Source organism: Lichenostomus cassidix, chromosome 27, assembly GCF_008360975.1.
Source record: "Lichenostomus cassidix isolate B80296 chromosome 27, HeHo_3.0, whole genome shotgun sequence".
In the NCBI taxonomy this organism is placed as follows: domain Eukaryota; kingdom Metazoa; phylum Chordata; class Aves; order Passeriformes; family Meliphagidae; genus Lichenostomus; species Lichenostomus cassidix.
Window position 1 is genome coordinate 3,169,363 of NC_139507.1, and position 27,948 is coordinate 3,197,310.

Genomic DNA, 27,948 nt, shown 5'->3' on the forward strand with positions numbered 1-27,948 from the left:
ACTAAGTACTCTGAGAGACAGGGCCAACAATCAGCTTTCTTTTTAAGGGAAAGATATAAATTCTTAGAGATTCTCTTTCCAGAAGTGGCAGTTCCACAGGCTAATTTGAGCCAGCCTCGCACACAAGGTGTCTGAGTTCATACTTCTCCAACTCTGACATGAAAGCAGTGTGATTAGGTGGTGCTTTCACCACCTGCTTTCAGGACAAAAAAAAATTACTCTGAAGAACAATTATTAAAATGAGTCTCACTCACTAAGTAGCCAGCAACAAACTATCTCCAATAAAATCTAACTCACAGCCACCCACCTGAAATTGCAGTGCAGGCTTGGTGTGAATCAGCATGCAAACACAGTACCAGGGGGAAGGGCCGTCCCAAGCCCCAAAAGAAATTCCCCTTAGCACATCACTTTCAGCATGAGTACTATGGCTGGCAAACCCCATGGGAAGCTGGACTGCGTGGCAGGTGACACCCACCTGGGCAGGTATAAATAGCCAGGATGTGCACGGATGGGCTGCTGCACTTTGATTTCCTGTATCTTGCTGTGCACTGCTTTGCACCTGGGGCTGGATATCTGATCCCTTCCACCATGAGCTGCAGCGTCAAGAGAACATCCTGCACCTCGTACAGGAGCGGAGGAGGAGGCGGTGGAGGCGCCTGTGGCGGCAGCAGTGGCCGCAACTCCTCCGTGTCCTGCCACCGCTATGCCTCCTCTGTGATCGGCGGGGGCAGCTATGGCGGGGCAGCCTGCGGGGGCTACGGAGGTGGCCTGAGCATGGGCAGCATTGCTGGGGGCTTTGGTGGGGGCTTTGGTGGGGGCTTTGGAGGTAGCTATGGTGGGGGCGACCTGCTTAGGGGCAATGAGAAGGTCACCATGCAGAACCTCAATGACCGCCTGGCTTCTTACCTGGAGAAGGTGCGAAGGCTGGAGGAAGAGAATGCTCAGCTTGAGCACCACATCCGGGAGTGGTACAGGAAACAAGCTCCCAGCGTTTCCAAGGACTACAGCTCCTACTACCAGACCATCGAACAACTCCAAAATCAGGTAGGATCACCTTGGCACACAGGGCTCCATCTCCCACATGCCCTTCTCTCCTGTAAGGCCTTTCTCCTTCCTCTTTGCTCCTTTCTCCTCCCTCCATCCCCAGCACCAGGCTCTAGTGCCTGCAGGACAGCCATGCCAGTGGTACCAGAGGCACAAACCTGCTGAGCTGCACCTCCCATGCCCTGGGTGAGCAAACTCCCACAGGCAACAGGGACGTGCTCCAGGGGCACAGCCCGAGGCACCAAGAGCTCCACCAGCCACAGACACGCTGGTGCACGGAACGTACATCCCACGTTGTGCAGGTGGCTCCAATCCAGCCATGTGTGGTTTGCAGTGCTTCCCCCAGCTCCCACCCAGTTCAGCTGGATGGTGTGCAAAGCCAAAGCACCTGGATGGCAGGATGTGAGCTCCCCTTGTCCCTGCACACTCCTGCAGACACCAGGTGGACGGACTGAGGTCTTCCCTTACAATCAACTTATTTCATAATGGGATGACTTACAGCATTCGGGTGAAAGCCTACCCTGCCTCTCACACCCCAAGTGCAGAACTCTACAGGGGTTGGCAATTTCTCAGCATAAATGTTCTTCTACTCTTTTCCCCATAAATATACTCTTTCATCAAAATCTTTGGAAAGCCAAAACCTTGCACACACCAGTCCCTGTGGCATGGCAATTCAAGAACTTTCTGTGGACCCTGCACTACTCCATCAAATAATTCCAAGATCAACAGTAACGCTCTACCAAAGCTTTGTGTCTTCCTTCTGCTTGTCCTGGAAATCTAGAACACAGAAGGATTCTTGTCCACCTTTCCCTTCTGTAGATCATTTCTGCCACTGTGGACAATAACAGAATGCTGCTGGACATTGACAACAGCAAGATGACTGCTGATGACTTCCGAATGAAGTGAGTACCTCCCCATGAACCTTGCCTCTTTTGTGTCGTGAATTTTATGAGACTCATGAACACAGGTGGATGATGCCCTGTCTAAAGTGGTACGATCAAGCCTATGTGTTGCAACGAAACGAATGTGCAATGTTTCGCTTTCCTTTGGTACAGGTATGAGAATGAGCTGGTCATCCGCCAGACTGTGGAGGCTGATATCAATGGCCTGAGAAATCTCTTGGATGGCCTCACTACCACTCGGTCTTCACTGGAATCTGAGCTGGAGTCCTTGAGGGATGAGCTGATTGCTCTGAAGAGAAACCATGAGGAGGTACGATCCGATAATAAATAGCACAGCCAAAGGCATAATCCTTTGATTCTTCCCAGTTCCCACCATCACAGAGCAAGTCAATTCCACCTTATGCCATGGCATTGTTGTTCCTTTGCTCCTTGGTTCTGCTTTGCCCACAGTCCCCTGCACAACAAATGACATGCGTGTGCTCTTATGTCTCTCTCCGCACTCCCTGCAGGAAATGAGGCAGCTGCAGTCCCAGACTGGTGGCGATGTGAGTGTGGAGGTCAATGCTGCCCCTGGACAAGACTTGACAAAGATCCTGAATGACATGAGAGGTGAATATGAGGACATCATCGCAAGGAACCGCAAGGAGGTGGAGCAGTGGTATGAGGTCAAGGTATGTAGCAATGTCCAGAGTGGAGTCTCCTCTGGTGGGACAGCCCGGACACCCTGGTAGCAAGACTGGGTGAGAGGGAGAGGTTCTGTGGAGACCTGAGTTCTCACTCAGCAAATCAGCTCCCTGAGGAGCTATTGTTGCTCAGGAAGTGTCTCTGGGGTTTTATTTCTGTAGATCGAAGAAGTCAATCGGCAGGTCACTTCCAGCAGCCAGGACATCCAGACAAGCAGCCACCAGCTCACCGAGCTGAGGCGCGATATGCAGAACCTGGAGATCGAACTACAGGCACAGCTCAGCACGGTATGTGGGCAGGATCTGCAGGTGCTTCCCTCCCTGGCATGGGCAGGGAGCTGTAGAACTCTGCTCCTCAACTCCTGTGTTTGCCCTTCCAGAAAAGCTCTCTGGAAAACTCCCTGGCAGAAACCGAGTCTCGCTACGGCCGCATGCTGCAACAAATCCAAGGGCAGATCTGCGCTGTCGAGGAGGAGCTGGGCAGCATCCGCTGTGAGATGGAGAGCCAGAACCAGGAGTACAAGATGCTCCTGGGCATCAAGACCCGCCTGGAGCAGGAGATCCAGCAGTACCGGGCACTGCTGCAGGAGGGACAGCAGGACCTTGTGTATGTTCTTTGTTCACAAATAAGGGCACAAACTCTATCACAAGCTTTTCTCTCTTGGCAATCACAGATGTCAGAGCAGAATATTTTACTTATCTGTAGCTAAATCTAAATTCAGCGGCTTCTTTTCATGGCATCTCCACTGAAATGTGTCTATCAGAAATTTTATAAGCATCTCAAACATCAAGGGAAAGACAGAGCAGATTATTACCAACAGGTTTTGAGTTAATCAGTTCCTCTTGACCTGTTTGTGCAGAGTGAATTCCATGAGAGGAATCACCTTGCCAAACCAAACTGTAATGAAGTTTCTTCTGTCAGCAGATGAACAAGCACAGCTGGTCTGTGAGAGTACAAAAATTATACAGCAACAATCTATTGCTGTCTCTGCTGTTACAAATTCCTAGGAAAATACAGCGGAAGAGAATAAAATTTATATATATACATATAACAATATTTGCAAGATCCAGGAAAAGCCAAGCTGTTACATGCACTGCACATGATGTCAGTATGTATTTATTGTTCCTTTCATTAAAACTCTTTTCTTTTTCCTTTCGCAGGTCATGTCAAGGAGGAGGAATGTCCTCCCACTCTTATTCTTCTACTTCCCACTGTCATGGTCAATCTAGTGACAAGGCAGGTAAGAAACAACATCCAGTGAGGATCCAAACTTACGGCTTTCACATTTTGTGTTTCATCCTTTTTCCTGTTAATACCAACCTTGTGCTATGGCTTCCATGTCTGCAGTTGCGGCAGGGATTAAACCATTCACAATTAAAACTCTTCATTTCAAAGTGGTTTAGCTCCAATTCCAGAGACATGTTAAGATCCTTTCCCATGCTTTTGCTAACAAATGGATATTTAAAAAGTGGATACATCTGAAATACCAGTACTGCGAAGAGACTCTTGGTTCCCTTATCAGAGCAATGGTTTTTTCTTTCTTTCCACAGGGCAGTCAAGAGTGTGTTAAAATACCCCCAACATGCTGGGCTTTCCCTGATCCAGTCAGTGCCATGGGAGCAGCCCAGCCCACGACTGAGAACGTACAGACCACACCCGCTGTGACCTACCCCACGCACAGACTGCTCTACAAATGCTATTCATGAAATCAAAATTAGTAATTCCTAGTCTTCTCCTAAAATTATCTGCGTTTCCATTTTCATCCTGTCCATCACTGTGATCACTGTACTTACAGGTGTCTGCAGTGCACTTAGTGTTCTACTGCACAACAATGCCTCAAATAAAGCTTTACCTTTCAGCAATGCAAAGAAAACTCTGTGTCCAACAGTCTGTTTGGTATATTAATACTGTATTTACATTTAGGTGTAGCAAGTGAGATACACAAAGAAATTAAGGTTGGGTGAATTATGTAATATGGCTCCAAAGAAATAGGTGAATCCTAAATCATTTAATTGGATAAAATCCTGGAGACGAATGAACATATCCACATTAAACTCAAGGGTGACACCTATAGGGAAGAGAAGGGGGTGGGGGAATCCCTTTTCCACAGCACATGTTGCAAGGAGTGTGCAAGTAGCTGATTTGCCAATTGAGCAGTTGAACTGAAAAATCAGGATTAATTAACCCCAAAATTTCATGAAAATTTTGTCAAATCAAAACCACTTTCCTTTGAGTCACTGAATGAGAAATGAATCCTATCCAGGCAGCCTTTTCCCAGCTTCTAGATGAGAGCTCCGTCCAATCTTGTTCAATTAAAGCAAAGGGTTAGATCAGGAAATGAGTGAAGAGTATGAAAGTTCTACTAACACAACATTCAGTTGTTGGGATTATTCCTCCTGCCATGTTGGCAAATCTGAGCTTACTTCTTTTATCTGGTAGTTCCAGATAAAAAAGAAAGGGTATGTTCCCTTATTCCATAGGGTCATTCCCAGCTCCATGCTGTGCAGAGCTCTGGGTGGAGAATGGCATGGTGCAGGCAAGGTTCAAGCTTTTTTACTAAACCTGCCCCATTTCATGTACCACACTCACCTTATTAGGGCTCAACAGAGGCAGAAACTGGTGAAATAACCAGTCATTTCAAACTTACAATCTGCATTTCAGTGTTTGGTTTGCAGGGCCGAGGAAGCTGCTGAACAGGGTCGGCCACATAGCAGGGGAGTGACTCCACTGCCACCCTGTCCCAAACCCGGGTGGGTCTCACAGGCCCCATTGTTCCCTGAACATCTCCTAAATCACCGACAGTTCTTATGCCGTGGCACAGCTTTACACTTACACTTTGGTTTGCAATGAGTCAGGACAGGTGAAACATCATTCTGGATAACAAAGTATTTTAAAAGACATCAAACTCTTCCAAGTTACAATCCAAGCTGAAATCTCGGCACAGCAGGAAAGAGATGAGTCAGAGAAATTATTTCCCTGGGAAACAAAGATTTGTAAAGTCAAAGCAGAACTGCCTCTCCTTGGAGTAACAACAGGACTCTAGTGCTCTACGCAAATAACAGAGACTATTCTGCCTTATGCTCCCTTTTACTCCTCTCTCGTAACAACCAGTGCTGACTATCCCCAAACCCCTCAGCACCAGCCAGCTGGAATGGACTTTGGGATCAAATACCTTCTTTAGGCACAGTTTAACTAGGAAGAATGCCTGTGATCCCAGAAAGGAGCCCACTGTGTTCCAGGCTGTCTGTAGGGAACTTTCTCTAGCCTCCCGATTCCTTTTTGCTCTCTTTTAGTTGGGACACATTTGCAGAGACAGCATGAGGGCATGCTGTGCTTGAGCCTCATCCTGCTCCAGTGGCGTGTCCCACAGCTCCATACCAGGGATAGAATTTATCTGTAGGTGACAGTGTGTCTGTCCATTCCAGTAAGCTCACATGGCATCTTCTGATGGCAATTCAGGAAATACAAAGTAGGGTTTGTGACAGAAACTGCTCAAAATACTATCAAAATTAAATTAAAACCTTGAGTCTGGGACACGGTTGGTGCAAGGAAAGAACAGTTTAATTAATAAAGAAATCGGCACGTTTTTCTTTTTATTTCGTGCCTAATTGGATTCGATGGCTGTGCTTAACAGCTGAGCCTGCAGGGGGCGCTCTGTGCTGCTCCCGCTTCCCAAAGCCCCAAATCCAGTGGATTGTGGCTCAGTTCTGGAAATTAATCACCTCCAGCTGGATAATACAACATTCTCAGGAGGTTTAATGAAGATATGTGGGGTAAATGGCTGTACAGAGAGAAATTCAAGACAAGAACCAGAATTCAGTGGACTGAGTTCTCCGAGGGGCTTTGCTCTGGATCAGGACTATGACATACCTGCAGGATCTACACCCGCAGCAAATGCTTCCATTTGCAAAGGCAGCTGTCAGGCATGGACAGGTACGGCAGCCCACTGCTACTCCTGGTGCCTTTGTGCACAGCCCTGCCAGGCTCTGGCACTCCTGGCTACAAGGAAATGGAACCACGGAGGTGGCAAGGCAGATTTCCCTCTCGGCCCACCACTGACTCAAGGAATGAGAAAAGAAACTCTGACTCAGTGTGCCTGTAACAAAAAGCAAGAGGAGAGGAAGCTGCTCCTGTGATATTTTTGACATTTACCAGCCCACCATAACCATGAAAAATAGCAGCAGCCAAGTTAAGCAAGTACAAGAATTCATACAGGAAAATCCTCTCTCTCTGTAACAATTTCTGTTAGGTTTCACACCGCATATAACACTTCAGAGTGCTAATCCCAAAAAACCTCAGAATTTCTATAAGTATTTCCACACTGTAGCTGCCCTATCCCTGGAAGTATTCATGGCCTGGTTGGAGGGGCTTGGATCAACCTGGTCTAGTTGAAGGAATCCCTGCCTGGGGCAGAGGGTGGAACTTGGATGAGCTTTAATGTCCCTTCCCACCCAAAGCATTCCATGATTCCATGATAAAGGACAAGTGACAGTGAACACGTAGTCTTAGGTACACTGGAGCTGACTCTCAGAGCTGTTTTAGTACCGCCTAAAGAGAGGTTTCTGCATGCTGCAATTACTCCTAATAGTGCAGTTTGGGAGCCCACGCTCCCGTGGCTCCGCCAAGCCTGGCTCCAGGGAACACCTTTCCCTGGCACACACCTGGCAACCCGCACAGAGCTGCGATCAAAGGCACCCACAGCCTCAGTCATCAGCATTTTCTAACAACATTCCCAATCTTATTTCAGTGCTTTCCCACAACCTGAAGTCAGACTATTGAAAATCACAGCCGTACCCAAAAGTTCACGGCGATCACACACATGCAAGATTTTAAACCAATGCCAAGAATGCCTTTCTGTTGAAAATCCTGTTAGAAAGAATGTCACCAGATTTTATCAGTTATTAAAGCTGTATCCATTAGGAAACTGTGAAAAGGCACTCAGCAAGCACTTTGGTCGCTTGCTTTGCTGGCGGTGGGCTGCCCAAAATACAGACAGTTGGCACAGACCTCAGTTTTTAATAAAAAGAAGATTTAAAGCTGAATAGGGGTGTCAGAGTCTGGTGGAAAACCACAGCTCTTAGTTAAGGTAACAGCCAGGACTGCCTGGGAAGGGACTTGCCTGGTACACATAAACATGGGGAAAACAGTCCTTTTTGAAAGTGGCACAAACTGTCAAGAGTAGCATGAAATCCCCTTTTGCTCTCTTAAAGGTGTGTGACCAGCCAGGGCAGCCAGAACCAGGACTCCAAAGGCATTTCCGTGGGCTGAGAGTTGCCACGAGAACCAAATGCCTCCCTGGCAGCAGCTCCACAAACATGAGGCTTCAGAGTTGTTGCCCTCATAGAGCAATAGTTGGGTTTTCTCACTGAGCCAAATCAGAGATCTACAGGTTGTGAGAATTCCTGTCAGGAAAAGCTAAGTATGAAACCTCCAGTAGGATCAGGAAAGTCCAAATCCAAGGATCCACCAGGAAGGTACTAAGAGAGCTCTTTGTTTTCTAATTAGATCCAGAACACATGTTTAAGACTTGCACAGTAAAATCTCCCCCCTCACTGGAAGCTGTTGTTTAAGCCCTATGATCAAATTCTTGTAAAATTAACAAGAGAAATAATAATCTATACGTCTATATATATTCAAGTATGTGCATGTAAATATGAGTACATAGATACAAATAATAGACATACAAATGTTTTACAGACAGGAACAGAATAAAACAGCTCAGCTCTGTGCTATGAACCTCATCTACTCTGTATCTCTCCCAAGTCTAGGATTTATTTTTGAGTAGGAATTTTCCATGTGGTGTATGAGAAGATCCCTGTGGATAGCCCCAGGCCTCCTCCCTCAGTGTGAATCCCAGCAGCATGCAGAGGCCATGGCAAGTGTCCAACAGCCACTGCTCCCCCAAGCCCAGGACAGGTTCAGTCCCCTCAGGTTTGGCAGAGGCTCCTGCACTGCCATTGCTGCTGCCTGCAGAAACCTGACTTTTGGAACACATCCTCCTGTCAGTTGGATGTTTGACTCTCAAATAATAGTTTCCAGCCCAATCATACCTTGCTGAGATTTACCAGCCAGATAACAGGTTAAAGGAAATGTGAAAGTATATCCAGTGAGTTGACTTGCACTCCCTAGGGCTTGGTGCCCCAACTGAGCCTTCCTTCCCACACAATCTCTATTAAATGATAAGAAAATCTGTTTTATTTTCCTGTGTTGGGTACTTTACTCCCCGACTTGCCTTATCATTAGAGTTCTGGAATGATAGAGGAGTCAGGAGTTAAAGCTAGTTATGTTTCTAGGGAAACAGGGACAATAATGAGGCATATTCACACCACAGCTAGTTTCAAGGATTTGCCAAGTATTTACACTGCTCTCAGTTATTGAAGTGCTTGAGCTCTTCAGGAGGACCTTTTATGTATTTTCCTCATACTAATCTGTTAAAATGTTCTATAAATGACAATCATTGAGAAATTAAACTGTGTCCCAATAGCACTGCGGCAGCCTGGGCAGGAATCGTTCCAGATCTGCGCAAATAATTGATCCATCGTTTCTGTCCTACCACAAACAAACCAGAGCCCTGCACAGAAATGTCTTATCCTGTGTCTTACTCACACAATTTCTGTTAACACAGAACCCTTACAGGACCTTATTTCTCATCTCTGTCAGTGCAGAAATTATGCATTCCCTCCACCACAATCCCCCTATTTTGCAAAAATAGTCATTTTGAGCAAATTCCCAGTGTTGCTCTGCTCTTCCCTACCCTCTTCTCCAACCACTCACAGCTGTGTGTGCATGTGCTGGGACCTGTCTCTTCAGCACAGCAGCATTCTTGTCTCACAATCTATTGGCACATTCAGAGAATAGATGCCAGGTTTGTGGGGAAAAAAAAAAAAAAGATTTATGATGGGCTGTAAAAGCCAGACAGCTGAGAGTTGTACCTTGGGCAAACCTTAACTGCAGTTACCTTGCTACTGGCTGCAGATCAGAGATTGTTGTCACTGGATCTTCCCACAAGGAAGTTTAAAAGAAAAAATTGAAAAATTTGTGCTTGAATTAGGGAGCTGCAAATGTTTCATGCCTCTGATCTTCTAAAGGGGAGGAAAACATCCCAAGCTGTGATCTTAAGAGGGCCTGTAACATGATCATTTGGGAGGGTGGACAAAGTTCAGATGAGCAAGAGAAGAGATGGATACTAAAAATGTGCATGTGAAAAAGCAGCATATTTCCACTGATGGAAGCAAAGGTAGAAAGGAAGAATTACTAGAAAGGACAAACAGTTAAATATTTAGAAGGTAAATCCAGAATAATGAATTTGCTTTGCTCATCCATCCACAGATGCATCCATGGAGCTGCAGGTTCCATGCATCATTTAAAGTTGGTTAAAATGTTCAGCAAGTTCATTTAAGTGTAATTGCATTAGCTATCCCTGGAAGCAAATTCAGCAGGATGTGAGAAGAGAGAAGGATATGCCAGTGTCCTCAAGGGCAAGAAAAAAAGGGTTTACAAGACAAATAATAAAACTACCCTGAAACAATATGAGTGATTTTATAAAGCAGCAGTGACTGGCAAGGCAAGAAAATAAAGGTAAAGCAGAATCAGGTCTCAGCCAGGAGCCTGGGTGTGACTGGATGAATTCACTTGAAAAAATGTGTCTCCCTTCCCCTCTGATAAAGTGCAGATAAAGGAAATTCCCTGTGCTGACCATTCCTTATTGGGGAAAATCTGAGCCTACCATAAATTAGGTTTATTGTACTGGGAGAAAAAGAGCCCTATGCTGAATGTTAACAGCACTTTCTTCAACTTTCAATACTAAAGGCTTTTCCAAGCATTTAAGTACACATTCTCATCTTGACTCCCGACAAAAACACATGCAGCCATTGAGGTAAAAAATCAGATTAATCCATTTGACAGTATGTCACAAGCTTTTCTTCTCCTGACACTTCCAGCTTCCAAACGGCCACTAAGAATTGCAGTTCATTCTCTGGGAGATTCTTCCCTGTAAGTTCATGGAAGCCCAACTTGCCTGCAGTACCTGATCTATATTCTGACTATAATATATGGTGATTTCTGCTTATACTCAAGAGGTTGCAGAGGGAATGCAGAAGCCTTCCCAATCCCACTTTTCATAAGCTGGATCATAAAATATTATGCAGCATCATAGATATGCATTTTATTTTGCAAAACCCAAAAATACACTGCATTGAAGTCCTGATATGGGAGTCTAGGGAATGCTGAAGGAATACCTAGAGGGACAGATGTTCATCTCTCCTTGCAGAAGGAGGTAGATCTCAAAAAGAACACATTGGTATTTATTCTCCTTTCATCTTCTTGCATTTCTGTTCAGTGAAGAAAAGCACATGGACTGATGCTCTTTATGCTCTAACTATGGACTTTGATATTTAACAAAAAAAATAACTGTTCTCCAGTTGATTTCTCTCAGTAACCTTCTGACACCACTATTTCCCCTGTTCACAGCCCTTGGAGCTGTTACTGGCTGGGCAGGTTTGTCCCACCCAGGGCTGAACAGGACATTCAGGTCTCTGGAAGGAGCAACCAGCGTGTCTCTGGCAGCAGGGGTGTCCCTGGGCCTGTGAGGAAAGCTGTAGTGTGTTACAGTGCAGGATGAAGATTTGGGGAAGGCAGCAGTTTGTACAGAGAGGAAAGAACTCTGCTGTGGTGTTCCAGGCTGAAGTGTGGTACATATCCTGTGTGTATCCAGTGATATATTCTTCACCTGAGTCACTGCAGAACTTCCTTCTGATACGGCCTCCTCATTACCTGGTGATACAGGTGCTTTGGCCGGCCTCCCATTTACTGTTTGCTCTTTCCCTCCCTGAATTTGCCCCGCAGTTTGACACCTCTGTACATAGAGAGTGCAGCTCTATTGTGTAGCCTGAAATACCTGGAGCATTTTTTATGGGTATAGAAAGGCCTGCCTGCTCCCAAGAGCTGCAAGTGCTGCCAGGACAGCACTTCCTCTTTCTCCATAATACTTCTGGGGAGTTCCAGTGGTTTGGAGGGAATGAGAAAGAAAGAGAATGGAAGGAAAGCTCTGAGTATTCCCTCAGATACTCATAGTGTTAGGAATGCTCAGGGAGGAGCTCACAGTAACAAAAGCTTTTGAAAATCCATCTTGGATAACAGAGGACTTGAAAATTTTAGAAACATTTTCATGACTTGCAAAGACGACTAAGTGATTCTGTTTCTTCTCTTTGCTTCTCTCTTTCAGTAGCAATCAAAGGACTCAATGTGCAATCAGATACTTGTGTCTTTTCACTCCCCAGGTACCCAGGGATCTTACTGCTTCTCTCTGCTACAGATGCAGCCATGGCTGGTTCAGAAGGATTCTCGTGTCTGTAGAAAACCAGACTCTCACACACAGCATGTTCTCTGTTGGCCCAAACCGAACCGAGAGCAAAGACAGAAAGAGTGAAATGAAAACTTCATTTCTGAAGGAACTTTTCTCAAGGGGAATGAGGGAAAAAGAGGGGTGGGGATATGTTTTGTGAAGGTCCACACACATTGTTCACCATTTGGGCTTCTTACAAGTTCTGTTATCAGGCTGAATCACTCTGTTAAAACAAGTCTTTGTGTGACTCCGCTCTGGCCGCGGCGTTGGCTGCAGTGGGCGCGCTCCTAGCCCCTTTGTTTCCGTGTAGGTAAACTACGGCGAGGTTTAGGAACGCTCCCCTCGGTAGGGAGGTGCCTCCTCCAAATCCCACCTTTTGCTTCAAGCAGCAGCGGTCAGGGGGAGGGGATCGCCTCCCGTGTGTGGAGGTACTGGGGAAGGAAACAGCCCACGGCACAGCCACTGACCAATAAGGGGAACCGCCGTGTTGGCAGAAGGCTTAGGGCTGATAAATTCCATGGGTCTCAGATAACACATTCTGGAGACAACTCCCATTGTCACCGGCATAAAAGCGGTGGGGTGGGGGAGCAGGGCACTCTCCTGCCTCAGGATCTCGAGCTGCTGAAGTGAAGCTTAGGTTGGGTCCTCGCTCTTCCTCCCCATGGCCAGTTACAGCTTCAGGCAAACCAGCTCCTCTGTGGCTGGGGGGCCCGGCGCCTCCTCCCTCCGGTTCGGGGGCAGCTTCAGGGCCCCCAGCATCCACGGGGGATCTGGTGGCAGAGGTGTGTCCGTGTCCTCGGCCAGGTTTGTCTCCTCTGGCCTGGGAAGCAGCCTGGGAGGGGGTTACGGTGGAGGCAGCTACAGCAGCAGCTTTAGCTATGGGGGTGGTCTGGGGGGCGATGGCCTCCTGTCAGGAAACGAAAAGGCAACCATGCAAAGCCTGAACGATCGCCTGGCCTCCTACCTGGACAAAGTACGTGCGCTGGAAGAGGCAAACTCTGACCTTGAAACCAAAATCCGAGACTGGTACCAAAAACAAGGACCAAGCCCAGCTCGGGACTACAGTCCTTATTTCAAGACTATTGAGGACCTTCGAGACAAGGTAGGTGTTAATATTAATCAAAAATCATATTAGATTTCCACTTACAAAGGAAGCATGAAAACCCAAAAAGTTCCTTAGGGAACCCCTAGAAAGCTTTGCAGGTCATGAGAAGGAGAGGGAGATGAGATGAACATGTAAGGAATGGGCAGGGGGATAAAATCAGTGTCATGGTATTTTCTACTTTTTTAAATGCTAGCCAAGAGAAGGCACAAACCTTGGGGGATGCCCCAAGTACTTAACTCTGATAATGTCTGCTTTTAACAAAGCATATGTTTATACACACACATATCCACATGCTGGTCATGTACACACATATGACCAGTTAATGTATATATGACCATATATAAACTGATATATAAAGAGAGCCAAGAAGTGACAGCAACCTGCTTGTCTATGCAACCTCTCACCTGCCACAGAGCTTGTAAATCCTCAGAGGCCCAGACATACTGCTTTAAAAATTAAAATAATCTTAATCTTGGTAATCAAAGAAGTGAACTGAAACATCTGGCGTAGGAAAAAAGGAAACAGCAGACATGAAGTAATCAATCCTATATATAAATGCAGGATTTGCCCCAAGAGCCCATGGGTACCCGATAACAGATTGCTGAGGTGATACACACCCTGCAAAACACAGGGAGTAGCTGATTAACTATGTAAATAAATGAAAGAAAACTTGAGGTTTAGTTTTCTGAGTTCAGCCTGGAGTTCATGACCACTCCCACGCAGGTTGCTTCTCCTTGCTGCAACCCATCTACATTCACTCCTGATTTAAAATCTGAGCTCAGCTGACAGCAGAACTGGCAATGGGATTTTCTCCTTTTAGTATTCTTTTCCCTCCTTTCTTTCACTCCCCTTAGTTAGGGGAGGGAAAATGTTGTTCCAGCTGGTTTTGTGGATGACCTTTTGAGTTTTAGAAATGGCAGGCATAGAAGACATGCTTTCCAGGTAAAACTGAACAGAGATTCCTTCTAAAGAAAACTTCCTTTGGAGGTTTCATGATGCATTAAAATAATCAATAAGCACTATTCTGGGTATTCTAGGAAACAGAAATGTGATCAAAGATGGTATCTCCAAGTCCTCTCCCTCTCAGCCAGCATGTAGTTTTGTCTCACTGTGGAACTTCTGCCTAAAGCCACTCCACACAACAGAGGGGAGGATGTGTCCAAAACACAGTCCTGGCAGAAGTACGTGATAGATCTGTGTGTTTGCTGTAGATCATTGATCCTTCCCTACACCTCTGTTTGCTGTAGCTACAGATTAAATAGACACTTCACTCTTATCTGCAGAGCAGGGAAGCTGATAACAGTTTTTTCAGCCTCAGTAATGAGCTCTCATTGTTTGTAGATCCTTGATGCCACCATTGACAACGCCAGGATTGTGCTGCAGGTTGACAATGCCAGGCTGGCTGCAGATGACTTCAAAACCAAGTGAGTCATGTCCAAGAGGAAAAAGATGTTGTGAGTGGGCAAAAATCCTTGTTGAGCCAAAGGGCAGCGAAACGGGAATGGAATGCCCCTAAAACCCCTGTCTAAACATTGCTTTGATCCTGTCCATGCAGTTCAGCCCTTCATGTCTTTGCTAAGAGCACCATCTGCGCCACTGAAAATTTTGCATAATGTGAAATATGTGGAGAAAGGTTTAATGCTTGACAACATTTGCTACACCATAAATCCTACAAACCCACATACATTCATACTGTGTTTCTTGTGGGCTGGTTAATCAGTGAACCTGAATGGGTTTGTTTTGGTTTTTTAAGGTTTGAAACTGAGCAAGGTCTTCGCATGAGCGTGGAGTCTGACATCAATGGCCTGCGCCGCGTCCTGGATGAGCTGACCCTGTCCAGAGCTGACCTGGAGCTGCAGATTGAAGGATTAAAGGAGGAACTGGCCTACCTAAAGAAGAATCATGAGGAGGTAAACCCCAAGAAACATGTTTGAAAGTGGCACTAGAAAAACCGCCTGTGGAGATGTGGAGTCCTGTGGAGACATGGAGTCCCTCAGGATTGCCCTGTGCTCTCCAACAGCGAGGAAAGGATTTCTGTGTAGACTGGGATCCCTCCTGCCAGTATCTCAGTGGAGTCAGTCAGCCTTAGCCCTTGAAGAAAGAACAGAAGGTTCATAACGTTTTCAGTTTACAATTGTATCCTCTTTTCTCTCCTCTGCCATTGCCCACAGGAGCTGAGTGCCCTGAGAGGGCAAGTAGCTGGTCAAGTCAGTGTTGAACTGGACTCTGCTCCAGGCATTGACCTTTCCAAGATCCTGGCAGATATGAGGGATCAGTATGAACACATGGCTGAGAAGAACAGGAAGGATGCTGAGGCCTGGTTCCACAGCAAGGTAAAACCCCTCCATACTGCACAAACTAACCAAAAAATCCATGAAAGAAGCAAATATTAAAACACAGAAAAATGCTGTGACACCCTTACTTCCCCCATATTTCTCTCATTGTGTTTTCCTTGTCTCAGACAGAGGAGCTGAACCGTGAGGTCGCTGTTAACACTGAACAACTGCAGAGCAGCAAGTCCGAGGTCACTGACCTGAGACGCACCCTGCAAGGGCTGGAGATCGAGCTGCAGTCCCAGCTCAGCATGGTACGACACAATTTGCACTGTCTGCCCACCCCCCACTGAAAAGGCCCTGTATTTCCCTCCCTACATAGAGTCCTGCACTGGCAGCAACCTTTCCTGTCTGTGGTTTCCCCTCACAGAAAGCGGCGCTGGAAGGCACCTTGGCCGACACGGAAGCGCGTTATGGGGCACAGCTGGCACAGATCCAGGGGCTGGTTGGCAGCATCGAGGCACAGCTGGCTGAGCTCCGAGCTGACATGGAGCGCCAGAACACCGAATACAAGATCCTCATGGATATCAAGACTCGGCTGGAGCAAGAGATCGCTACGTACCGACAGCTCCTGGAAGGCCAGGAGTCCCAGTAAGAATCTTTGCTTGGCCTCATAAGTCTGACCATACCATGGTGCTTATTGGCCACAGCACCTCAGTAAACACAATTGCAAATACTATTTTTAACAAACTAATTTTTCTGGACCATGGTGGAGCTAGAAATATTATAGTTGCCGTTTACATGAAGTGAGACCCCAAAGAGTTTCTAAACAGGAAGGGGAACTGACAAGCAGCACAGCAGATTAACTGCAACCAGCAGTTGAAGTGATCAGCCACATCACAGTCAAAAAAAGTGCAGTTGATAATGTTTTACAGAATATAAACATTAACACCGAATTCCCGTAAACCCCCTGCTACCACGTAGAGCACTTTTACCCAACAGGAATCAGTGTGGGAGGAAATACTGGGAAGACAAGTGAAGGCAGTCACTGAGTGACTCCCACACAGGAGCACAGCTCAATCTCATCTCACACAGCCTCAAGGAGAAAAAAAATGGGGCAGGGGTTGAAAGGTTTTGATTTCCCCTATTCCTTCTTTTCCATAATGTCTTTTCCCAATGCAGTTGTTTAAAAATATATTTCCTGCAACAGCTCCTTTTCCTTTGCTGAGAAGGAGCACAGGGAGATGGGGATCTCTCCCCTGACTGCACACACAATGTACCTGATTGATAGAGAATTTGCTTTCATCCATCCTCATCTCATGCAGCACTTGATATATTAACTCCCCTTTCAACTGTTCTCTTTGTTCCACAGGATGTTTGGCTCCCTTTCAGGAACTGCCGGTAAGAATCCTTTCTCTTTCAGGAGTTCTATTTTGTAAAATGAAATACACATAACTCTGGTAGTTTTGTATGTTCTAGAGGCTGGGGTTTGCGTGATTTGTCACAGAAAAAATAATAAGTGACAAATGATATCTCTGATTAGAATGGAACAACTTTCAGCCATTAAAAGATGTCAGACATCAGAAAAACATCTCAGACTCTGCTACAGTAAAGGCTAAGTAAAGCACTTAATCATTTCCCCAGATGAAAGGACAGGGAACTGAAGCTTGGCCAGCTCAGGGGCATTGCAGGAACATGCCAGTAAAACCTGCCTTGAGCTGTTAGAGGTCAGCGGTGTCATAAAAGGGATGAGTCAAATCCAGGTGATGGAGAGGAAAAGTTCTGATAGAAGGGAATGAGAGATGAGGCCCAAGCCAAGCTCAGAGCCCATCACAGAGTGGGCTGTGTGAGATGGGCTTAACTAATTGCTGTTTTTCTCTCCATGTTACTGCAGACAAAAGAGACAAGCTGGGAGATGGGAAACAGCACTGAAGGTCCTCCAAAGGTCATCTGCAAACTGAGAAAAAGCAGACAACACATGGATTGAGACAGAGAGGAATCACTCTGAACTGCTGGAAATTACTGTTAAAGCACAGAAAGTTCATGGTCACACAAAGTTTAGGCAGATTCATTCACTTAGTGGTGCTTAAGTTGCAAATTGGGTCAGCTTCACAATTATTTCTAGGTTTTGCATGTACTGAATTGCTGCATCTACTTGAATAAAGATGATGTTCTTGCAATCTTCGCTTCCTTGGAGTTACTCTGATATTTCACTGACGTTTGGCTTTACTCAGGCAGGAATTAGCCAGCCAGCCTCCCCAGGAGTGCTCATAAAGTGGTAGTGGCTTGGGCTGTGTCCCTTGTCCTTTCTGGGGCTCCTCTTGCTGGCAGGAGCTTGGAATACAGAGGCAGCAGCATCCCCAGCCCCTCAGTGGGGGACACAAGAGTGGCCTGGGTTTCTCACTATGACACTGTGTGCTCTGCAGAGCAGGGGCATTGGGATGTGAAGTGGCTCTGGAGAGCAGCAGGAGCTGGGAGATATTCCATCAGGTAAAATAAAAAGCTGTTAAACTGGCTCATAGATAACTCCTACAGGAGCACATGGGGCAAGCAGCAATGGGGAGAATTCTTTACTTCCATTCCCCATTCATACAGACCTTACAAACCTTTAGCACCAGTTTCAGCACCCTTTCCTCTCATGCCATTGAAAGGATATTATCCCAGCTGAAATTCCAAGTGGAATCGCTTTTAGTTCTGACACCCAGAAATCAGTGACTTTATTTCCTACCATCCCTCTCCAAACTGACAGCCAAGGAAACCTTTTGAGCTTGTGCTAAAAGCAAACCAAGGCTCCAGCCCAACCAGCACCTTCCACCTCCTGCTGTTACCAGAGGCACAGTTTGCTACAAAGCTGAGGGGAATGAAAACAGGGATATGCCCAGACTGAAAGCATCCTGACACTGCTCTCCCTCTGAGTGGATCAGTTTGGAGCCCGTGTTTCAGGGAGACATCATCAAATCCTTCAGCACTTCTCTCCTTGGCCCTGGGGAATGTCCATGATCCCTTATTCACAACTAGATTAATGGAGTGTTCACATGGCTTGGAGCACCCCAAGGCTCTGGACCTGCTCTCTCAAGGTGGGGCAATCCTCTTCAATCCAAGGGTTTTGGTGTTTGGGTTTGGTTCAGCAGTGACTCAGGTGACCTGTCAACATCAGCTGTCACTACTGACACCCACAATCCCAGCTCAACCTCTGGAATGAAGCATGGTGGCATTAGGCAGTGGCTTCACTTTGACAGGGGAAAACTGTGACAACAGAGCAGTCAAAAAAAGTGAGACACAGAGAAAGGGACAAGATGGGGAGAACAGGGGGAAAGATTGGCAGAATCCAAGGGAACAGTGGCCTGAGAATCACACGGGGTGCAGGGGATCCTTCAGGAGCTCACCCTTTTCTGTGGGGTTCACTTCTGGGAGAGCCAGGAGGAGAAGCTCTCATACATTCAGTACAGGCAGTTGCTGAGTGCAGACACAGTAACACATGCTTTGTACCAAACTTATTCCCTACAACACTGAGACCTGGAAACCCCCCTAGATGAAAGAGCAAACAGCTCTAGGTTTGTTTTTTAATCTTAACAAATCCCATTCCCTGAGAGCAAGTTGTTGTAACAAAACCAGTTAGGGGGGGAAGTCACTGGTGCAGATTTCTGGTCTTGTCCAGTTGCAAATGCAAAAGTCTGACAAGAAATTCTCATGCTCCAAGAATGCAAGCTTTAAAACTCCTGAATTCTTGTTTTTATAGCCTAGTTTTAGTTTTATTTTATAAATTTATTTTATATTTTTATTGATTTTGTCCCATATCTGTAGGGCAATGAAGGATTTCTGGTGAAATGTTTAATATAAATCATTCAGACACTAAAATTTTAGAGTATAGTTCAGGGAAAAAAAAGCGTGTTCTAAAGGTATGTTATGTTTTCTCTGAGTGATGGTTTTATCACTAACAGAGTGATCACTGAGATGACAAACAAGCTGCTGCTTGACTGGAACTTGCTGTCCTGAGAGGAGGGGCTGGAGTGTGTCAGATTCATTAATCCCACAGCAGAGGTAACAAAAGAGTTTGTGCAGCACAGACATGTCAGGGAATGTCTTCCAGGAAGGCTCTGTGGAAGATGACAAACCAAGGAGTTCGTGTACCCCAGGTCCAATGCTGAGACTGTGCAAAGGACAAGTCAAGCCATTGGATAAAGAATCTCTGAGCAAAGATAGTGAGACCAGAATAAAGGCAGAAACTTGAAAGAGCTTTTTTTTCCCTTTTTTTTTTTTTTTCTTCAGCACGTGATTGGTTTCTATTTCCTTGTACAGCCTGTAAGGAGAAAAGGCTGTAGGAATTATTGTCTAAATTATGTTATGGGGCATGATGTATATTGGCTGCTTGATTTATTGTGTCTCCCAATATTCAGAAAGGTAAATATTCAGAAAGGAACACCTTTTATCTGCTACCTGGTTTTTTTTAAGTGTTCATCTGATACCGTTCCAGTGTGATGCCCGGGGCATGTTAAAAAACAGCAAGGTGTGTTTCACCAGTGACTTTCCAAAGGAGTTATCAGGCCTGAGTGAAAGAAGACTGAACAAAAGCTCCCTAAAGTTTCCTGATAAATTTTGTGGTGTTTCCTAGAAGTACGTTTGCTAGTTTCTTGCTAGTGGTTTTTTAATGGAACATGATTTGCTTATTGTGGGCTCTCTTGGTTGAACAGCCCCTAGCAGTGCACAGACATCGAGGCATTGACATTACAGGGGTCTTTCAGACAATTTTACATCTTCAGGATGGCTTGTCTAAACTTGTTTGCTGAGCCACTAACCCTTGGAGACACAGGGATCTGGCAAGGTACACAGACCATTAATCTGCCCAGCAGCAAAACTGAAGGGCTGTGGCAAAGGGCCAGGTTCAGTTTGAAACATGTTTCCAGAGTGGTGAACACCCACCCCTCTACTCTGCTCAGCCTGCAGTGAGTGGCCGTGCCCAGAGCCAGCCTGTGAGGGCACATCTCAGTGGGACTCTGCCATTTCTTCCCTCCTTGGGCACATCCCCAGGTGAAAAGGCTGCGCATTCCCCACGCTTGCTTTAACATCTCAACTGGCGAGGTCAGAAACCCCCTTGGTTTATTCCAGTTTCTCCTGTGAGCCCTGGATTATCCAAAATCCCCATCCTGAGTTCTAAACTCAGTTTCTGTACCATCAGAGACTGTGCTAAAAATAATGCTCTCTTTATGATGTTTTTAGCAAACACATCAGTTTTCTTCTTTAAGCTTTATTTGAGGTCCCTGTGTTGTGCAGAGAACAGGGCTCTCTGCAGACTCCTCGTGATTCCCCACATACCTCATCCCCAGCAGGGCACACGGGCAGCTCATGGTTCTTCACACATCTCCCACATCTGCCTTCCCATGGTTGTGCAGTGCGAGCAGAGCTGGAGGACTGAGTTTCTGAATTTCAATGGCAATTTATTAGCTCTGTAATCTACTTCTGTTTCAGATTCATGCTTTAAATGTAGGATTAAGGTGACTCTTCTGAGTGTTTCTCAAACCTTATTTTCAGCTATTACTCCATTTGCTAGTGCACATTGGCATTACACACATTTAGTGCTATCAGAACAGTATATCTTAAACTCATCTATTTACATTTTCCAAAGTAACAGGATCTTGGTCCTCCCACATTTCCTCTTTTAACTAAGTAATTTCTGTCTTGCGTTACCCTTCTGGACTATTTCACAACCATTAATAAATCTCCTGTGCCCACTCTCCCTTGCACACCAATGGATGCTGATTGTTCCTCACACAATGCCATGAATCGATGCTTTTTGTACTAAAAATTCAGACTCCAAAATCTAAATACTAGTTACAAGAAAAAATCAAGAACAAGAACATTTCACATGCAATTCCAAAATTTTAAATGGAAAAAATATGGATAGAAAAGAAATAATAATGGTGAGATGAAGAGATGATTGTACATTTTTCAATGAAAGGAGAATTTTACTTAAACCTCCTATTACGAAAAAGTTGATTTTCTGAACGTAGCCATGGTGAGCATTGTAAATAGGCAAGTGGGTGGGGCTGAATTCACTTTGTTTTTCCATTCTTCTCAGAGAAGTAAACTCCAAGTTTCAGAACTATAGCCTGAAGAAAAACATCATCTGATTCATGCCTTTTGTTTAATTAAAAAAGAAACCCCAAGCCCAAGCCCCTGCGATGTGCTGCCAGCGCTGCTTGTCAGGAATGTCATCATAGTTGGCCTCACCTCTAGGGAGGAGGAATTTTGGAGGGAGGGTTGCAGTGGGGTTTGTCTCCCAACACCCGATCATGAGGATATAAAAGAGGCACCAAGGCAGTGAAGGCACAAGCTCTCTTCTATTGCCAAGCTGCATAACTGACCCTTGCTCCTTCTCGTGCTGCAGCCATGGCCACTTCCTTCATGAGCTCTTCCTCCACCTGCGGGGGTGGCTTTGGGGGTGCTGGGGGCAGCAGCTGTCGCCTGTCCTCGGTGCGTGCCGGAGGCTCCTACCGAGCCCCGAGCATCCACGGCGGCTCGGGCGGCAGGGGTGTCTCCATCTCCTCGGCCAGGTATGTCTCCTCTGCAGGAGGAGGCTATGGTGGAGGGTTCTCCTCTGGCTTCGGTGGGGGCTATGGAGGAAGCTTTGGAGGGGGGGCATCCTGTGGCTTTGGAAGTGGCGCTGGCTTTGGAGGGGGCGCTGGCTTCGGAGGTGGCGCTGGCTTTGGTGGAGGCTTTGACCTCGGTGGTGGCTTTGGTGGTGGTGATGGCCTTCTCTCTGGCAATGAGAAGATAACCATGCAGAACCTGAATGACCGGCTGGCTTCGTACCTGGACAAGGTACGAGCCCTGGAAGAGGCCAATTCAGATTTAGAAGTGAAAATCCGAGACTGGTACCAGAAACAAGCTCCCACCAGCCCCGCCCGCGACTACAGCAATTATTACAAGATAATTGAAGATCTCCGAGACAAGGTATGATATTCGTATGTAGAGGAGTTATGAGAAGGCAAGAGAATTATGGAACTGCATGTTCCATGTGTTTAAAATAAGTTTGAATAATTGGAACAGAAATAACTAATTCCTCAACCTCAAATACATTGAGGTCCTGTGCATTCTAACAGAAAAGAGTAGCCTCTTCTCAATTTAAACACAACATGTCTTATCCTGACAATGTGATGTTTGTTGAAATTAAAATGATTGCAGTAAAAGTTAGCAAATGTGTTTAGAATTATCAGTATATTTATTCAGGAATCAAATAGTAAAGCATGTGACAGGTAGGCCTCAAAGGCTGGAAAGATAATTCTCCTGGCTACAGATAAGATCAGGTGTTGTACAAATGTATTTTCCTGTTATGGTTCTAATCTGAGTTGCACAGAGTCTCACAGCTCATAGAATGTGGATCAGATATTTTCACCATTATTCACAGGAACCTTTCTCTCTGTTTCTTAATTGCCAGATCCTTGCTGCTACCATTGACAATTCCCGGGTCATTTTGGAGATTGACAATGCCAGGCTGGCTGCTGATGACTTCAGACTGAAGTAAGTTCACCTGGAGCACATTTGTCTTCACTCTGCTTGTCTTCACTCTCTCAACACGGTTTTTTCTTTAGTAACTTCTGATGCAAAAAGCCCTGGCAAGCGGAATCAATTGGTGAAGGACCAATTCAGAATATAAACCTGACAGAACATGGCATTCAGTTCACGGAGCTATTTGCAATAATGAATTATAGCCATTATGCAAACATTAGGTCTTCTTTTTTTATGATACTTAAATATTTTTACTAGCCTGAATCTCAGGGGAAGGAAGGAATAGGTTGGCATTTCACTTAAAAGGAGGCAGGAAGAGGTTGCTGTGAGAGTGCAGCAGTCCTCTGCTAGAGTCTGAAATTTAAAGTGGGGCTTCTCCAGCTCCCAGGCTCGGCAGTACATCAGATGATAAAGGTCCCAGTGCAGCTGCTTTCCCTGCAGCAATGCACCTGCAGGTTTCTCTTTCCTCTCCTGTGTCTCAGGCAGCCCTGGGCCACCTGTGCTTTCCTACACACCAAATCAGAGAGGACACTGGAAAATGCCTGTCCTGTATGATGTTTCTATTCATGATGATAATCATTATTAGGTTCTGCAAGGTGAAATGTCATGTCCTCCTCAGGAACAAAATCACATGGCAATGTCTGTGCTTCTTTATGCCATAGCTGGATATCGGAAAAGACCACTTTTATTGCTTTTACACTTCTAAATCTGTATGTTTTTATCCATAGCCCACTGTTCCTCCTATATGTGATCATTTATAGCTCTACTGAATACAAACTCGGACATGTTCCAGTGCTTGTTTCTTTTTGGAACTGCAGGTATGAGAACGAGCTGTTCCTGCGCCAGAGTGTGGAGTCTGACATCAACGGCCTGCGCCGGGTCCTGGATGAGCTGACCCTGTCCAGAGCTGACCTGGAGATGCAGATTGAGACACTGAAAGAGGAACTGGCTTATCTGAAGAAGAACCATGAAGAGGTGAGAGTCCTGACAGTGCAGAGAGGAGATCACTTCCCTTTGGAATTTATGTGTCTTGTAAAAGAAACATACATGCAAGTTACATATAAGTACATATGTGATGTGTGAGTACACAGAAAGTAGAGAAGCTGGCGCAGCAAGAGACAAAATGTGATAAAAGTTTTATGTGTGTTCCATCTGTGATACTTGATAGCACAGGTACTGTGTACCATGGCCGGGATCACTGGGGGCAGGAACAGTGCGAGAGGAGAGAGCCTGATCTTTCTGTGTCCTCTGCCTTCTGCCCATGCAGGAAATGAAAGAGTACTCAAACCAGCTGAGTGGAACTGTTAATGTGGAAATGGATGCAGCTCCTGGCATCGACCTGACCAGAGTTCTTGCTGAGATGAGAGAACAGTACGAAGCTCTGGCTGAGAAGAACCGTAAGGATGCTGAGGCCTGGTTCTTCACTCAGGTACAGTCACACTGATGAACAGCACAGCAATGCATTGCCTCAGCATTACTGCCCTGGCAGGTCCCTACCTCCCTTTCTCAAAATAATTGATTTTTCATACCATTGTATGTGATTTTACAGTTGTTCTTTCCTTTCAGACTGATGAGCTGAACCGTGAAGTTGCCACCCACACCCAGCAGATACAGACCAGCAAGTCGGAGATCACGGAATTGCGCCGCACCCTGCAGGGCCTGGAGATCGACCTCCAGTCTCAGCTCAGCATGGTACGGAGCTGCCCTGAGCACATCACAGGGCATTGCCTCATATTCTCCCCTTCGTGCCTCGCTGTCTTGCCTCTCCTTGACTCCCCCTCCGTGGGACAAACTTCACTCTAACCTGTTCTGGCATTATTCCTCTTTAGAAAGCTGGGCTGGAGGCCAACCTGCGGGACACGGAAGGCCGATACTGTGCGCAGCTGGCTCAGATCCAGGCCCTCATCACCAGCGTGGAGGAGCAGCTGAGCGAGCTCCGCTGTGACATGGAGCGCCAGAACCAGGAGTACAAAATGCTCATGGACATCAAGAGTCGCCTGGAGCAGGAGATCGCCACGTACCGCCAGCTGCTGGAGGGCCAGGACTCACAGTATGTCACCCTGTCCAAGTCCCGATGAGCAGATAAGGGTAACAACACATATTTAGCAGCGGGAGCTGTGGCTGCCAGGCTGATTCTGAGTGCTGAGTCACACTCCCTGAACACAGCCTGTGCAGCACGGGCAAAGCAGGTGCCCAGCAAAGTCCCTGGCACTGCCATAACTCAAGCTAAACCTGCACATCAGGGATTTGAAAATATAAATGACACCATTTTGACTATGATTAATTACAAAAGGCACCAGGCCCCATATATATATCTTACTTAATCCTCTGGTTGCACCGGAATTAAAGCCTTCAGCCTGAGACAACCTATAAAAACCTCCTCTCAGTATTTCTTTAGCTCCTGGTTTTCTCTGTTGGTGCACAGAGGTGAAAATACCCATCCTCACACACCAGTACCCCCAGCTAAAAAAGCGCTTGGTACAGATTCCAGCTTACTTCACTAAAATCTGTATTTTTGTGCCCATCTCTCATATTTCATCTATACATGGAATTACTGTTGATTTCTGAGGAGGAATCAGCTCCTGATGTAGTTTCTAGAAGAGGCATTCTGAGGAGAGGAGCAGTATAAAGAGACACCTCAGGATAAGGAACTGGTCTGACCACTGTTCCCATTCCCTATCAAGTACATAGGGGTGGATTTCAAAGCTGAAAGCACCTTAACACCACCTCTACTAACAACACACCTCAGAACCTGCCATTGAGAGCAGCCATGTGAAACCCTGGCTGTCCACACAAATTCCTAAATGGTTCAATGGTTTCATGAGACAAGGGTCAGGAATGGTCATTGATCAAATATTTCTTTTCTACAGGTTGTCAGGACTGAACCCCAAGGATGGTAAGAAACATTTTTATTTAATGAGGGGCTGAAATGAACAGGCAAAATAAGATTACATAAACCTTTTAGCCTTGAATTTCTTCTTACTACCACAGATTTCATTGTCACCACAATGACCATGTTCTGTATCATGTAGAGACAAAAACATAATACTTTATTTTATGTGCATTTTTTAATCCAGTAGATTTTCGAAACAATTGCATGAATTCCTCATGGGATTCTAAAATACCCAAATCTCCCAAAAATTCCTAAGTTCCTCTGCTGATTCACATAACATACAAGATACTTCCAAACCCATATATGACGTGCACTCCTAAGGTTTTGTGGATGAGAATCAGGAGGGAAAGTAGATAAGATGTAAAGGCAGTTCTGCCTTTGATATGTGAAAGATCTTGTGAGGAAACAAACACACACAACCTCATTGTTCAGCTCCTCAGGGTCTTGGCAGGGCTTTATCGGTTTTTTGTTCCCTATTTAATTTTTTCCCCCCTACAACAGTATATGGGAGCGGTGGAAGAATTCGCTCTGGCACGGAAGATGAGGGAAGATCCACTTCTACCCGTGACAGGAGATTCCCATAAAGAAATACTGAATTCCCACATGGAACCAGTGCAGCCTCCATAGTGGCTAATGCTGAGAGAAAGAGCCTTTCACTTCCCCAAATCACAAGAATGTATACAAGAATGTCTTTTCTTAGATTTGCTCTGCCTTTGTATATGAGCATTGGCTCACTGGGTCGGAGATGCCAAGCCTGTTTTCTGCTGGTGCTCTATTGTGTCTTAACAATAAAGTTTCTGTTCTGCTTCTGCAAATAAATCCAGTCTAGTGGTGATTTTTGGAGCCATGGTGGCACTGCCACACACAGCCCACACACCCTCCCCGCATAGACTGCTAGAACTCAGCCTGGGGACACACTGGGAATAACTGCACTAACAATCATAACTTTAAAAATAATAATAAAGATGGTGATGAATTGACAGATAAAGTGCCATTTGATTCTGCTGGCCATCTGGAGCTGGTATCCATTAAAAACAGAGAAGATAACATAAAAAATCCTTAAGATGTCTGTTCTCAATTCCAAGGGCACAATGGGGCTGCAATTCACGCACAAATAAAACGCACCTCTGAAAAAAATTTTATTTTTCCACGTGTATATTTGTGTTCCCACACTGCCTTCAGCACCAAGGCAAAATCCCTCAGGTCCTAGGGAAGCAGCAGGCACAGTCCTGGTGAAACGAATTGCTCAGAGTTCACTGTGACTGTTTTGGTTTTCATCCATCAGGAAGAATGTCCCCAGCCCATGTCAGTGCTGTGGCTACTGTTTTAGCCACACCACCCGATTTTTAGCCCAGCTACAAATCCCCACCAGTGGAACTGAAGAGATGCTGATAAACTTCTAAGAGCCTGGTGAATCCCAGAAACACACAAAGCAGATACCTAAATGCTGTACTTTTCTCACATAACATGTTGGAAAAGGCTAAATCCTTAGCCTCATCACTGGGTATGCACATTATAGTATATCCACATTATAGTATCTGCAAAAATGATATAATTGCTAGAATTACGTGTTTTATTTTCCTTCCAACCCCCTTAGCGACACTATTTTTCTGTCTCCTATTTTATGACATTTAAGAAAAAGAAATATACATTATGGCACCACCAGTTTGGCCATGAGCGAGGCTGCAGGATCATTGGTGCTGCTGGTAAGAAATGCAGATCCTGCTTGATTCCCACTGGAAGGAGATGGGAAGAGGTTCTGGCAAACTGCAGCAAAGCAACATCACAATTCACCAGAGAGGAAAACCGAATGGTACAAATGATATTTTTTCCTGATCCAAAACCTGTGTGACTATTGTTTGTATCACTCAAACAGCAAGAGAGGGAATTCCTACAGCTATAGATGGCTATGCATCCATTTGTATTCTGGATAGATAGAGCTGGGACATGCAAAGACAGGTAAGTCAGAGCTGGGACAACAATCAATCAGTGATTGTTGCAGGATACTGACCTGTAGTTATCAAAATACTCTGTCTGTATTTAACCTGCAGCCTAGAAATTCAGCTCAGTTTGCTTCCCAAGTTCCAATTCAGTAAAGCAAGCACAATTCCCAGATGAAGCAAGCCAGGACTGCAGAGCAGCACCCAGGTCCCAGGGAGCAGAGCAGTCCCCATCCAAGGGTGCCATCTGCTGACAAA

General features: G+C 45.7%; 3 protein-coding genes across 3 annotated transcripts; all 3 read left to right on the plus strand.

Annotated features, from left to right (window-relative positions):
* Positions 1-506: 506 nt before the first annotated feature.
* LOC146426604 (keratin, type I cytoskeletal 19-like) lies at positions 507-4,503 on the plus strand. The gene is made up of 8 exons (XM_085083640.1): positions 507-1,044; positions 1,864-1,946; positions 2,100-2,256; positions 2,456-2,617; positions 2,792-2,917; positions 3,010-3,236; positions 3,791-3,870; positions 4,181-4,503. Exons 1-8 carry the CDS (start codon positions 589-591, stop codon positions 4,198-4,200), a joined length of 1,311 nt encoding a protein of 436 aa, XP_084939766.1. The 5' UTR covers positions 507-588; the 3' UTR covers positions 4,201-4,503.
* Positions 4,504-12,519: 8,016 nt separating this feature from the next.
* LOC146426605 (keratin, type I cytoskeletal 19-like) lies at positions 12,520-17,531 on the plus strand. Its single transcript, XM_085083646.1, has 8 exons — positions 12,520-13,075; positions 14,420-14,502; positions 14,832-14,988; positions 15,250-15,411; positions 15,540-15,665; positions 15,782-16,002; positions 16,724-16,752; positions 17,246-17,531. Exons 1-8 carry the CDS (start codon positions 12,635-12,637, stop codon positions 17,281-17,283), a joined length of 1,257 nt encoding a protein of 418 aa, XP_084939772.1. The 5' UTR covers positions 12,520-12,634; the 3' UTR covers positions 17,284-17,531.
* A 4,141-nt stretch (positions 17,532-21,672) lies between these two features.
* On the plus strand, positions 21,673-26,569 carry LOC146426606 (keratin, type I cytoskeletal 19-like). Its single transcript, XM_085083638.1, has 8 exons — positions 21,673-22,302; positions 22,787-22,869; positions 23,676-23,832; positions 24,125-24,286; positions 24,424-24,549; positions 24,687-24,907; positions 25,728-25,753; positions 26,252-26,569. Exons 1-8 carry the CDS (start codon positions 21,739-21,741, stop codon positions 26,332-26,334), a joined length of 1,422 nt encoding a protein of 473 aa, XP_084939764.1. The 5' UTR covers positions 21,673-21,738; the 3' UTR covers positions 26,335-26,569.
* Positions 26,570-27,948: the final 1,379 nt, after the last annotated feature.